The following is a 15,342-nucleotide window of genomic DNA, read 5'->3' as shown; positions in this document are numbered from 1 at the left end:
ATTTTTTGGATCTCCCATAATGAGTCCTAAGTGTCCGTGCAATAATAATAATATTAAATAAATAACAAAAAGCCAAAGACTATGCAAATAGGCAGAAATGATTCAGCTGCATTCTAAATAGAAAACATTCAAAACATTTCAACTTTTTCTGGTGGTAAGACATATGCTGGCAGTTCATATGGTATGTTTAAGGAAATTATAATGTGACTAAATATTCATTAGAATAAGTTTAATTAATATTTTTGATATTTTGGCATAGGCAAATTGCATCATCAGAGAAGAGAATACAAAACAAACCAATATGCACACACATGCACTATGCTAAGTAGATGAGTCTGAAGGCGACTAAAGGAGTATGAAATCCTAAATTTATAATGCCCTCTAGTTAGCTAGAATGAGTGCTTGTAACTGTTGGTCTGAAACTTTGATGAAGAGTGCTTCCCAAATTTGTAAGTATAGGTAGTTCCTTAAGGCTGAAGTAGATTCTAAGAATAGTCTCTCTCTTGTATTTATATTTGCTATGATGGAATAAGGTTGTCTTTTCCCAGCATATTCTGTGGTGGAACTAGATGAAGTGCCGATGCTCGGTGATTCTGATGTTGAATGTCCTGCCTGTTTGGGTATAGTAGGGTAGTCTACAACTGCAAGGAGCCTGCTAAACACCTGACAGGTCTAGGGACAGTGATCGTCTTCAGTGGAGCAGATAAGAGACGCCAGTTTTTTTTTCTAGAGTCCAGGGGCAGGGTGTCTAGAATTGTATTGTTTTAGTTTAGTGACAATTTAGACAGGTCAGGAGGAAAGTGTTCTTTCTGTATGCTGGTTGGATTATAGTCCACAGATCTCTTCCTACCCTCACTCCATCCTTGATGGGGACTACCAAAAATCCACAAATGAAGTGCTATTTATACTCAATCAAGGATGCAACTGATTTACCAACATTCAAATTAACCAAAGTGCTCTGCCATATACTGGAAATACCTCTCTCTTTACACATAAAAAACACGGCCCACCTTAAAGTCCAGTAAAGAAAACTTTACACTCCATCATACTGACATAATGGTCTGTTTTGATGTCTCCTATTGACCAGTGTCCCACTTAAAGACACTTTAGATCTTATCCAAGCATAGTTTCCTCATAACATGCCAGTCCTGTTTAAGTTCATCACGAAATTTGGATATTTTGTTTAGCAAGGAAAATTCTAAAAGCAAACAGAGTGGAAGGCCATGGACCCCCCACCCCCACCACCACCTCCAGGCTAACTATTTCTTTAAAGAAAAGCCTTGAACTCTGTTCCACACAGATCCACTGAATGGCTAGTAGGTGATGTGTTTTTTTCACCATTTGGTCACTTGGCTTGGATACTCTAGACCAGTGCTTCCCAAACTTATGGATGCCAAGGCCCCCCTTTGGAAAAATTAAAATATTTCACAGCCCCCATCTAAAAAAAAATTCATAATACAGACATATATTATAATATTTATTGTATTTATATTCAATATAGTTTATATTCAAGATTTTATGTTTGTAATGAAATGCAATATTATAAACGCAAATGATACAATTTGATGTTAACCTCTTTTTTGTGCTTCTTATCAATACCTTTGAAATGAAACTTATATGAATAAGCATATATTTACTAATATTCATTAAGCGCCGAAATACACAAGAAATAAAATTTGTGAACCAACACCAATGTGTGATTTTTTTCATCAAAATATAAGAACAAAAAAAGAAATAATAAATAATAAAAATTAAATACGTTTCTTTTAAGATTAAAAAAAAAATCTACTTAGTCTTCAAACATTTTAAATTTGTTTTCATTATTTCACGGCCCCCCTCAACAAAACTTACGACCCCCAGTTTGAAAAGTGCTGCTCTAGACCAGTGGTGCTTAATCTTTATTTGCCTGGCATCCCCTTTCAACTATTTGTATGGCCTGGTTCCCCCCTGCTTAATTTTACACTAGGTTAATGACTCAATAAGATAATGATAATATATTAGTAAGCAAAGCTAAATTACCATCAACATATTTGAACTGATAATTAATTAAAAATTAATGACTTTAATACAAATTAATTTTTACTCAAAAAAGACGTAAACTTACTGTATTTAATAAGCCAATCATTAATGACCATCATGAACCTGATGAGATCCTGCTAATTTTTCAATATCAGGTTCAATGTTCGACAAACAAAGTCTCAAGTTTCCTCTTTCACTTATTCGCAATCTATTTCACTGCTTAGCTAATAACTGCAACACGACGCTGAATCCTTTCTCGATCAAGTATGAAGGAAAAGTAATGAGCAGTAATTTATTTCTTGCCAAAGATGGGGATACCTGCATTGCATGTTTGGCCAGAATCTTTTATATTCATGCTGTTGAAAATGTACTTGAGCTTCAAAATCGTTTTTTAAGTCAATAAATTCTTCACACAAATTTGGATGAACAGAAGTGGCATCAGAAAAAAATGGATTTATGATCCAGTCGGGTATTTTAGGCTCATGAAAGTCTTTGAATCTGACCATCAAGTCTTCTTTCAGTGTCAGAAGATGAGAACAATAACAATCCAAATCTGTATCTAATATTAAATCATTTTTTATTTGTAGACTTGGGAACTGCAGAAAATCTCATCATGCAATACTCTGCTTGTAAAATGTTAATTTGCTGACAAAAGCATTTATAATTCCCTTTGATTTAATAAGATTCATGTTGCTTCCCTACAGTTTGATGTTAACCTCATTTAATTTGGTGAAAATATCGGAAAGATATGCTATATCAACATTTTCCTTTTTTTTTTTTTTAGAACATTACATAAGTTCTCATGACATGAATTAAGAAATTCAAAAACAGTATCGTAGAGATCATTAAAGCGTCGCAGACAGTTTCCATTTGAGAGCCATCTAACTTCAAAGTGAAGCAAAAGATGCTCAAATTCATTCATTTTCGTGGCAAAGTTCCCGAAAAATACAGGTATTCAATGACTGGGCTTTTATTTTATTCACTGCTTTAATAACATCATCCAAAGTCTTATGTAGTTTCCTGCTAAGATGCTTTGCAACTAAGTGCTGACTATGAATAATGAAGTGAATTGTAAAGATATTTGGAACTGCTTCTTTTAAATGTGCTATAAATCCACAGTGGCGACCAATCATAGCTGGTGCTACATCAGTTGCAGATGCAATAATATTTGTGAGAGGAATGTTTTTGGCATTAATAAAGTCTTCAACAACCTTAAAAATTGTAGAACCCTTTGTGTCAATTTTCAGTTGTTCAGCAAATAGAAACTCTTCAGTAATTTCTTCATTAGTATTTGTATAATGCACGTAGGCCATTAACAAAGCTTCACTGTCATGTAAAGTTGTCTCATCAAGTTGTAAAGAAAATTCTATGGTTTTTAAATCATCACAAAGTATTTTTTTTTTTCAATGTCTTTTGCAATTTCATCGATTCTTGTTGATACTGAACTATTGCTGAGAGGAATTGATGATGTCATATTACTTTTACCTGAGCCAATCATCGTATCTAAAACAATAAGATGAGTTTTGCCAATAGTATGTGGCTTTCCACATTTGGCAATTAATTTTGAAAGTTTGTAAGACACAAGTCCCTTCTCTTGTTGGTTACTTTGTACTGAGATCAACCCTTTAAGTCCAAGATGATTTTTAAATTTAGTCTTTAATTTATGAAAGTACTCCCATCCTTTTTTGCTTTATTTGGATGCTTTGTTCTTAAATGCTCAATCATTCTTGAAGGCTTCATTCCTTCGTTTGAAAAAGTTTTTTTCACATATTAAGCACATTGGTAACTGTTCATTATTTATATATACGGAATAACTCCATATTTTAAATATCCGCTTGAACTGATGACACTTTTTTTTTTTTCACTCATTTTAATAGTGCTACACAATATCAATAAAGTGTGCCACACGATACCACGGGCTAGATGTAAACTGCAATCGAGGGTTCCCAGATGGGCATTAGGAAAAGTAGCAGATAAAGCAGGTGATTCTGCTAAAAATAGCCCAAATTAATTATTTTCAATGTAGAAAAATTCAGACCAAAAAGTGGCTCAATTACTAAGCTTTCAACGTAAAAATTCTAAAAAAAATAAGTGGCGAATAAATTTGAGCAGTATTGTCTGACATACAATATTCTGAACAGTGTTGTCAAAAATACAGTATAAATAGGGATGCTAGATTAAATATGGAATTTTTTGCTTTTATTATATTAGTAGTATTATAACGCTTACTGCCCCTTCAGTATTCACAGTATTCACTACCTCCCAGGTTAAGACCTATTGCTCTAGACACTTCTTTTTTTTAAACACATCTAAATAAACAACATCCCCAAATCCAGTTCATCATAGAGATAGAAAAACAACAGTCTCCTCTTCCCAGATAATGGAAGTAGGTGATTACATGTTAACCAACCCAACAGATACTTGGCATTCTCTGTTTAGAGAAAACCTACACATAACACTGGTAGATACATTCACCAACATTCCCTATCCTCCTTCAACAATATGTGATTATTAAAACTTTGTATATCTGTGAAAAATTAACTAGTTCTGATAGCAACGCCTTCAGCACTGAACTTGATCACATTCTCACAACCTTTTTAATCAATGGCAACAATCCCTACTACATAAATATTAAACTCCCATAATTACATCCCGCTGCCATCACAGAAAGGAGACTATAATTCTATCACCATCCCATGTATACACTGGTGGTACATCTGAAAACTAGCAAAAATCCAAAATAAATAAATAAATAAGTAATACGATGGGTTTCTGAAAAGGGAACACTTTTTTTTTCTTCGCTGAGGATGTTTAATAATAGGAAGTCGAAATTATATATCAAGAAATAAGTGAACATGCACTACTTCTCCACAAAGTCTCCACATTTATCGATATATTTGTCTAAACAATTGATCAGTTCATCAATATGAGTACTGAAGAAGTCTATGCCATACCCAATAGCCAACATGGCACTGCCTGATAAACTTCCTCATCCATAGTGTAATGCCTTCCGGAAAGGTGTTTCTTGGGGGCAGGGGGAGGGATGCGGCAGAGTTTCCTGATGATTACAGCATAACCGCTCATGAGTGATATGCACAGTGTCCTGGTCATTTGCATCAAATGTTGGCTTTCAGTTTGTCCAATGTTTCACAGTAATGCTATGCATTGATTGTTCCTCCCTTTGGCAAGAAATGCCTTGGTGATCCCAGAAGAACACTGTGGTCATGACTTTTCAAACAGTGGGAACAGTTTTGAATTTTTTGCACACAGGAGACTGTGGATGTTTCCAGGTCATGGAGTCTTGTTTGCACTCTGGGTAAAGGGATGAACCCACATTTCTTTCCTGTGACTAGGTGAGCAAGAAAAGCCTAGCGTTTGTCACTGTATCACAACAGATTCTTCAGACACATCCCCATGCATGTTGCCTTGTGCTCCTCTGACAACTGTCAGGGCACCCAGCAGGAGAACACCTTTTGAAAGCCAAGGACACCATGAACAATTTGGTGAACAGTGGACTTACTCATAAGTAATACTTATGAGTAAGTCCACTGTTCTTGTGGAACTTCCTTGCTGGTTTTCAAGAATGATGCCCTTAATGCATGAAATGTTGCCTTCTGTCTTGCTCATGAAGGCCCCTGCTTGATGTCGATCTTCGATGAAACCATGGTCCACTTTAAATTCATTGCACCAAAAACACATCCATTTCTTTGATATCACATTTTTGCCATACACAGCAACCAGTTCACAGTAAATGTCACTTGGACTTGGTGAAGCCCCCCCCCCTTTTGCTTGCAAAAAATGAAAAACTTTATGGACACCTGCTTTGTACCACACTCACATGATACCTGCCATCTTGCAACTGGAATTAGCAGTGAGGCAACAGTAGTGCCACACTGCAATGGTGGTATTTTTGAACATTATTAACAGGTCTATCTGTCCACCATGTTTTATCTCATTCCCTTTCATCATCATTAAGGAAAAAAAAAAGTTACCTTATTTTTTGGAAACTGCTCATAATATAGCATTACAACTTACAAACCACATAAAAACTTGTCATCCCTTATCCACTCCACCAAAGACTGGTCACAGTTCCTGAACATTTATTAGGTTTCATGCAGTTGTAACCTGTCCTACTATGGCTACACAGGCAGGAGAGTCAACATTAGAACCATCAAGCGCAAGTATTACACCTGGTTCTGCCACTATGGCCACTCAGGATGCAGGGAAAAAAAGGTCATCTTACTTCACTACAGCAAATATCAATACAAGAGACTTATTCTTAGAATCTCCTTAGCCTTAACAATTTGAGTGCAAAACTGCCTCAAATCTGGGAAGCATTCATCCTCAGAAGTTTAGCGAAACAGCTGAAAACACCCATTCGACCTACTAGAGGGCACTATAAATTTAGGACTCCAGACTTGCCTTTGATTGCTATGCTCATGCCTCATTTACCTAGGTGCTTATTTGTACATTTTAGTTTGTTTTGTATACCTGATTATGGCAATTTGACCTTAGCAAAATATCAGAAATATTAATTAAGTTATTGTAATTAATATTTAGTACATGATGCAGTTTTTTTGAAAAATACCATTATTTCAACTTTTTAGGCAAAATTTTTAGTGAAGGTGGCATATTAAATGTGGAAACAGAAAGGAAAGCTGGTGTAATTTTACATTATTACAAACATCAATAAGATGTTTGTAATAATGTAAAATCTCCATGTTGTACACCCATTGAGGGTACATATTAGAAATTTGATGATGTTAGACAGAAATTCTCAGTAAACTTCCTCAGCATACAATGACTGCAGCTGACTGAAAGTTCAGAAAGCTGCTCATTTCTGAGTTTGCAAAATAGGAGCAAAATGCATCAGTGAAGTTAGAAGAAACTATAACAAGCAATTGTGAAGTATCCTCTTTTCAAGTAAATTCTTAATCAGGTAAATTAAAAATTTACCTGATTATTTGAAAATAAGCTCTCCCTACCCTATTTATAATTTTGTAAAGCAGACAAAAGTATTCTTAAAAGATATTAACAAATTCATTTTAGTTGCTTCTAGAATAATATATCATGCATTATATACTTCAAACACAAACTAGACACTTACCTGTCCCGCATTGAAAAGTATCTATTTGCCTCAAGGGTGCGAATAAATAGCAAAAGAAATATTTTATTCATAATTAGCTGTCCAAATAATCTGAGTCCTTTCTCAATATATGGCTTCTTTAGAGGATCCAACTGCAATTAATTATATGGAAATTTAATATATTTTTATGCATCTTTATTTCCTTGATATGCTGAGACAATGTTATAATAACTTAAATCTAAAAGTTTATTTTTTTTATGCTTAAGCACATTATAAAAGATGAAAAGACAATGAAAACATTCATTATAACAAGTAATTATCTTCATAACATGTATAGGCAAAGATAACTAAAAAATGGAGGCAACTTTGCATTAGAGGTTAAGTATCACACAAAGGATTACTGCTTTTTTTTTTAAAGCAATCTTGATAGCTTAAACAATCTGTGATAAATTCAGATAATGACATTTTTGATTTGAGAAAATGGAATTCTCTTTAATATTCTCTTTAATATGATTCTGAAGCACAGCAGACACACACAGTACTTGGGATCAAATAGTTAACATAATCACATCAACTACTATTCCTGGAGGAAGTCTGAGTATTATAAGGAGGTTGGGAGGGGAGGTATTATCAATGGTATGCTATTGCCAAGAGAGTTAAGGTTCTGTCTATGGGTGATGTATCTGTGAGTCTGTCACATTACACTAAACATCTCTCAACCTTCATAACTCATCTCCAAAGTCATGAATAACAATACAATGTTGCAAAAGATTATAAAACTACAAAAAACATCAATGCATCAATACACATGGGACCTAAAAGAAACATTCAGACACAACCTCCCATTCCTAAAGAATCAACTTACAGATATGATAACTACTGTTCATTGTAACCATCTGTGCAAAATAGAATCATACAGCATGCAGTTCAAAGGTGGTATTTGAACATATATGCAATCAGATATTCTACAGGTGCAATTCTCTCCTTTTTTTTGAACTACTCTGGCTCAAACATTTTCTTACCTCATTTCAATCTTCACTCCTTATCAAGTTCTGAAAACCACTCCAACTTTTTCAGTGTCTTATCCCAACATGTGAATTTTTGCCTTTCATCTATCCAAATGGCAACATCAAGTTATGGTCACAAAGAAAAACCTTTGTGCCTTTAATGACCACAACTTTAAGCGGTTCTCTTTCCTGGTTTCAATGAAAATATGCTAAGATATTTTGCAATAACCAGACTGTTATCTCCCCTTTTTTTGGAGGGGGGGGGAAATGAAGGACAAATATAGAATTGGTTCCATGTATTGGAGAGATGTCAGCTGTAGATATGATACAGGACAGGTGTCAATTCTGGATTATGACTTTTGAACTACAGTTAGGGAGATACCATTGGAATGTAGAGAGCCATCAAAAACCTAAAATGTGGGTAGGAAGCAGGAGACATAACTGACCAGAAATATTCAAACACAGAAGTAGAAGAGAAAATCAGTTAAAATCAGTTTTTCCCTTTAAACAGTGAGAAATCACTGGAATAAAATAACTAGGATATTTACTAAAATAAAGAGCCAAAAGGCTTCACTTCAGCAATGCAAAATTATACAAATTAAGTGGATATTAAATCCAACATTATTTCAAAGCCGAATACAGAAACTATATGAGTTTCGGGCTGAATATACTTAGAAACTATAAAAGTTTCGGCGAAGTCTGACCAGAGAGCTTAACGGGAATACACTCACTGCACCAGCAAAACGATAGGAAGCACGATCACTAGTAAGCACCTGTATATTCGTCTCCTATTGTTTGTTTGATAAGGTTTCACTAGCCTGACAGCTGTTTCAAACTCATTGGTTTTCATCAGAGACTAGGCAGAAACCTAAGAGCAAAAACTCTCAGTACAAGGAACTCGAAGCGTAGGAGAGATGTATTTTCCGTAAGTGAACTGTAGGTCGGTGTGTAACCTATTCACTAAAATATTTACTAAAATAAAGAGCCAAAAGGCTCTTTAAGCCGAATACAGAAACTATAAAAGTTTTGCCGAAGTTTAACCAGAGAGCTTAACGGAAATACACTCGCCACCGTACTACAAATTGCTCCAGCCACACCTAAGAAAACCTGATGAAGACCAATAAGTTTGAAACAGCTGTCAGGCTAGTGAAACCTTATCAAACAAACAATAGGAGGCGAATATATGGATGCATATTAGAGGTCGTGCTTCCTATTGTTTGGCTGGGGCAATTTGTAGTATGGTCGTGAGTGTATTCCCGTTAAGCTCTCTGGTAAAATTTCGCCGAAACTTTTAAAGTTTCTGTATTCGGCTTTGAAATAATGTTGGATTTAATATCCACTTAATTTATATAACTAGGATATAAATTTAAGTTCTGTAGATATGGAAAGCACACAATGACAACATATTCGGCACGAAACTCTTATAGTTTCTGTATTCGGCTTTGAAATAATGTTGGATTTAATATCCGCTTAATTTATATAATTAGGATATGAATTTAAGTTCTGTACATATGGAAAGCACATATGACAACATGGCAAGAGAAATTATCTATTCAAAACAATACAGTTATATGGTGCAAACATGGAACAATACTCAGCAGTTGAAATTAGGAGGCATACAAAGATGTTTTTTTTTTAATGTAAAATCTAAGACAAGAGAAATGTAAAATCAGATGTAAGACTATTGCCACTGTCAACCATCATCTATATGGATCACATTATGAAAAAAAAAAAGTAACATAAAACCTCATACCAAATCAAAATTGGATATGTTAATCCAATCAGATCTTTACTTTATGCAGATGATGCCATCCTCTTAAATTCTAGGGAATTTAAGTGACAAATTTGGTATGAAAATCAGCAATAAAAGACAAAGACTATGAAAATAAACAGAAACGCAGAAAACATCAAGTTCATTGGGGAACCTACAGAACAAGAAAAATAGTTCAACTAGCTGGGAATAACTCTTACTCCACATAAATTTATTCAGTCAACCACCCAGTATATCAGCTTTACTTATTCTGTGGTCTATTTCCATATTTAGTTTGCCATATTTTTCTATTATTGGCAGTGTTCAAGCTAATTTTAAATTATGGATCTGAGGGCTCGATTGAAAATAAAACAGTCAATCAAATACTAGAGATCCCAGGTATCATAGTAATGAGAAAAATTTAAGGAGTAACAGATGAAGGTATTAGGAAACTTGCCATCATTAGAATTCAGGGACATGTGAGAATTAATCTACAGTTAATTAAATAGAATGTGAAGGGAAAGGTCAGCAAAACAGGTGTTTGATGTCATTGTGGAATCAAACACCTATTTGATGCCACAATGACCTAGAGAAAGACAAAGGTTTAGTTGGAATGATGCCATTAGAAGTTTTTTTTATGTTGAGCCCATACACAAGAGGTTGGTTAATCAACCTATAGTACGTTTGTACCATCTATGGGAAAGGAGAAACTTGTTCAGGTTTGATTCAAAAGCCTGCATATTGTATTCCTTAGGAAACACTGTTCCACAATACAGCAGTAGCTGGGATGAAGGAGGAGGAAAAGAAACTTGTTCTGTGGGATTCAAGGTGTACTGTGAAAGGATGTTGGGTGGCAGCTGCACGTGTTCCAATAAACTTAGTACTGAGTGGGAGAATTATTGATGCTATTTCAGATGAATGTTTGCTATGGAAATATTTATAGAATACACATATTGCAGAAACCAAATGCTTGTGTGAAAGTGGGAGAAGTGAGTTAGTAAGAGATGGATCATTAATCAATCTAATTGCTCTCTTCTCTATTGAGTCAAGCATTATGAAAAAATCTCTTAGAGGGCCAACTCCAAATGTGAGAGAGCAGTATTCAATAGCTTGGCAGATTTGTGATTGGTATAAGGTTAACAACTGTTCAGAGGTGAAGTAACATCTTAAGCGAAAGAGAAATCCTAGTTTTTTCAAAGCTAAGGATGCAATGGTTAACACGTGATGTGTTAAAGCCAGGGTGATTCTAAAAAGAGAAATCTCATCTTGTCTGGAAATTTGAGTGTTATCAAAAATAACACTCAAATACAGAAATGGGTTTTACTACCATTATTTGAACCCCATTGGAGAATGGCTTGGAGATCAGAATTGAGGGGAGTGGTGGTTGAGGTGAGTTGTGTAGAGTAAGATTTATCAAATGAAAGCGAGGAGTGCAATGTGCTGTCATCTGCACAACTGTGCATTGGGCTGGAGGTCAATTGAAGTAGTTCATTGATATATGGAAGAGAGCTGGTGAGAGAATTTTGTTTTACACGAGAGAGCAGCTATGAAGATGTGCATATGACTGGTGTGGTATTAACAAAAGATCACGCAACCCAAAGACAGGCAACCGACAAGCATTGAGTTGAAATGCTAATTCTCTTCAATCGAATTTCATAACATCTGAAACTGTCAAAACAACATTCACTATATATTTCCTAGTTTTAACGCATTCACAACGGGGTGTCGCTTATTGTTCTGACGGAACTTCTCATTACCGGCAGGCTCAACTCACATAAAGTTTCAACCCTTAGTTGAATTTTATTCCTGCTTGTTTGGGTTGAGCTGGCAGGCGAACTCACACACGCATTATATGTATAGTGACCATATTTTTTCGGAGAAAATAAAGGACAAATCAAAATAATATTATGAATTTATTATGAAAGAAAAATCTTTCATAATAAATAAATAAAAAAAAAAACACAGGCTGCGTTTATTTGTTTCACCAAAACTGAAAAGTTTATAATGTTTATTGTAAAATATAAGCATATGCATAGCATTTTAAACAATCATATTATTACTTAAAAAATTTAATTTTGATACTTTATACAAGAATGAACTTTTTTTAATAAATCAGGTTTGTGTTTTAAAAATTCATAAAACTGTATTCAATTCATGTCAAAGTTCCATTTGGACTAAATGCATGCTTTCAATGTTTCGATTTTTAATTGGGTTTTTTTCACTGTTCACATATTTTTCACTAATGAAAATACTTGTTCAGTGGGGACATTAGATCCAGGGAGACATAAGCAAAATTCAATGATTTTTAAAATGACTTTAGAAGATACATGTTTATCTGTGAAATATTTAAAATATTCAACCCTACTACGTCATTTTGTCGCCATTCCTCGATCTTTTCACTGGTGACATAACTTTTAATACATGAAACTTCATCAAATAGTTCGCCGTCATTTATATTTCAGTTCCAGTGACTGGAAAACACTTTCCTCGATCTTCTCCCCCCAGAGGGATTTCTCGTAGTAGGGCCCATTCAAATACTTCCATTTCCATGAAAGAGCTGTCCCAGTTATTTAAATAATCAAAGCAAGTTTGGTAAAATTTATGAATTGCATCTTTAAATATGTTGACATTAATATTCAATTTATTATTTCAATTCAAAAAATAAAGAACAAAATGGCCATTTTAGAAAAAAAAAGTCTAAAGGAGAGAGCAGTGAAATAAAGGACTGTCCTCTTAAATAAAGGATGTATGGGCATCGTAATTATATGGCATGTTTCAATTCGTGGAAGAATTTTATTTGAAGTTAGTCTTTGTGATCTGTCATAATGACATAGGGAATTTCAAATTCAATAAAACAAACATTTATTTCATATAATTGAAAAATTGGACAAGAGATTTTAGTTAGATACTGTGTTTCAGTGCACCATATGGTTGCACTGAAACACAGTTGTTGACTTGAATCCGTACAGCATAGTTTCTGTGGGAGGGGGACAATATATAGTGCAATTAGAGACAGCTGGAATAAAAATGGCGCTAACTACTAAATCACACTATCTGTTGAGAAATATATTACACAGACTGCAAAAGTCTCTGTGCCTTATTCAGGGATACAATAAAACTACACTTGTTTTTTTCTTGCACCTGCAGCATAATGACTTTGAGGAGGGCATGTTTTTAACCGAGGGGGAGCGAGTTACTATCGCATCGACGTGAACATGTTAAAACATTTTTCGTGTGCGAGGCAATATGCAAAACTTTTTTATGTCTTTTTCCACAAAGTAAAATTAGGGGTACGAGTTATACGCGAGGGCAAGTTACATTCAAGCAAATACGGTAAGAATTTCGCTGACAAGCTGAGCTTCCCCTGCTCAGCCAACTTCTATGGTGAGTTACAATGCATAAATATTTTTCTCACTACCGTTTTATATTATTTTTTTTTTAAACCAACATTAAAATCAATTTAATAATACAATAATCAGTTTTACACTGAATAATATTATAAATTTATATATAAATAAATATTATAAATAAAATTATAAATAATTATTTATAAAATATTATATATTATTATAAATTAATTAATAGATTTTCTATTAATTTTTCCCCTACTAAACATGTCATCAACTTGATTTGTAAATTTTTGGCATGCACACATAAAAAGGTTTGCCACCACTGTCCTAGGAGGATGATTTTGTTGTTAGGAAAGTGGGAATGGATAAAATCAAATTTTAAGGAGAGGAAATTAAAAAGTTCAGAGTGGCTGACAGTAACTCAATTTGACTAAGTGGGAAGAGAGATTTTCAATCAAAGAAGGTCCAAGTTGTGCGATTCCAGGTTGGGTGCTCTCTGGCAAGGTATGTCAGAGCAGATATATTTCATATATACATATATATTTCGACCCTTGGGTTGAAAGGAGTTAAAGAGTGTAGTTTGGAAGGTTGAGATGAACAGTGCTGGGGGAAGGCGAAATTTGAGTTTCTGCCCAAAAAGAGTAAGTGAGGTTTGGTATTTTGTTATTATAATTATTATTTATTATTACTTCCACATGAGAGACAGTAGGGCCTATAGCAAATAAATGCTATGTCTGGACAAGAGTGAAGAGCAAAGTAATTTGTTGATACTTTCCTAAACGGAGGCTAGAAGTTATAGTCATTTGGAAAAACTTCATTTGGGGGAGAGGGTAAAAGACAATTAGAATTAGCAGGTTCAGTGGGTATACAGTTGCTTGTAAAAATGGAAGTTGAATAGCTGATATGGTTCTTGTAGATCTGGCAGAAATGGGAGGCATAATGGATTCTGAACAGCAACCACGGAAATATCCGAATAAGAGAGACAATGTAGAAACTTATCTGCTACATGAGTGACTGAAGAGTCTGTATGAGAGATGTCATTAATCAACTCAACCACCTTTCTGAAGCACATCAAGAATTTTTAGGGAGCTCTTAGGTGCACCATTCACAAATGAGAACAGAATTCCAAGAATTGCTGCATTTAGGATTTATACAGGGTAAGTAACTGATCAGAAGAGAACTACTGTCTTGAGTGAAAAGGATGCCAATTTTTTTTTGAAGCTGAAGATGTACAGAAGTGACATGATTATGCAGGAAAGGTTTAGAGTCAGCAAGATAGGAGAGGGGATGCTTAAGGGACAAAGTTATAACTGAGAGGAGACCTCCACATAGCCTTTAAAGGAATGTGGAGAACTGATCACGGCTTCTGATCGAATGTCCAATCCTCACCTTCACGTGGTGCACCCTGCTAGGTATCTACCTGGATACCGAACGAATGAGGATGGGCTGGCAATTTGGGATTTAGCCGACCAAATTGTATTCTTATTGGCTTAAACCAAAATATGAAATGATGGTACAACATGACAGAATTTCATGCCAGCTGGGAAGTAGCCTGGTTAAACAAGGCCCCTGTTGTTTTCGCCAGGGAACCAGGACAAACAGCGAAAAGTCAGCTACTGGAACAAATCCTAAAACCCACACCAACTCAACATCACCAGAGTTCAAGATCGGTACTATCAACATAAGAAGCCTGAATGGCAAAGAAATGGAGCTAGCTGAGGAATTGGATAAGTACCAGATCGACATAATAAAGGTGACTGAAACAAAAAAAGGAAAAAACTGATGAGATCTTTCTGAGCAATAAATACAAAATGTTATATTCAGGCAATGACTTTCAAGGAAAAGAAATAGTAGCCATAGTATTCAACACTAAATACGAGGATAATTTTCTTGAATGGCAGGCAGTCTCAAGAAGGGTAATGTGGGCAAATATGAGAATGGGAACTGGACGATGAGACCTATTTGTGCCCATGGTCCCACAGAAGGTAGAAGTGGAGTAATTTTTTTTAAGGTTTTAGAGAAAGCAACTGACAATGAAAAAGGAAAAGTTGGTGCTTGTTGGGGATCTAAATTGCAGAGTAGGAAATTATTGTCAGACAAAAATATTTTGGGAAAATTTGGAGAAAAGAG

General features: G+C 34.9%; 1 protein-coding gene across 1 annotated transcript in view; it reads right to left on the bottom strand.

Moving 5' to 3' along the window:
- LOC150100648 (plexin-A4-like) overlaps positions 1-15,342 on the bottom strand; it is a 707,214-nt gene that overhangs the window by 187,544 nt on the left and 504,328 nt on the right. The window contains 1 exon segment of the mRNA XM_090401991.1: positions 7,127-7,257. Within this exon segment, the coding sequence (XP_090258117.1) occupies positions 7,127-7,257 (131 nt within the window).

This window comes from Typopeltis vanoorti, chromosome 12, assembly GCF_054136105.1.
Source record: "Typopeltis vanoorti isolate ZY-2024b chromosome 12, IOZ_Tvanoo_1.0, whole genome shotgun sequence".
NCBI classification, from domain to species: Eukaryota; Metazoa; Arthropoda; class Arachnida; order Uropygi; family Thelyphonidae; genus Typopeltis; species Typopeltis vanoorti.
The sequence above is the reverse complement of the archived record's forward strand: the minus strand, read 5'-3'. Positions and strand labels throughout refer to the sequence as shown.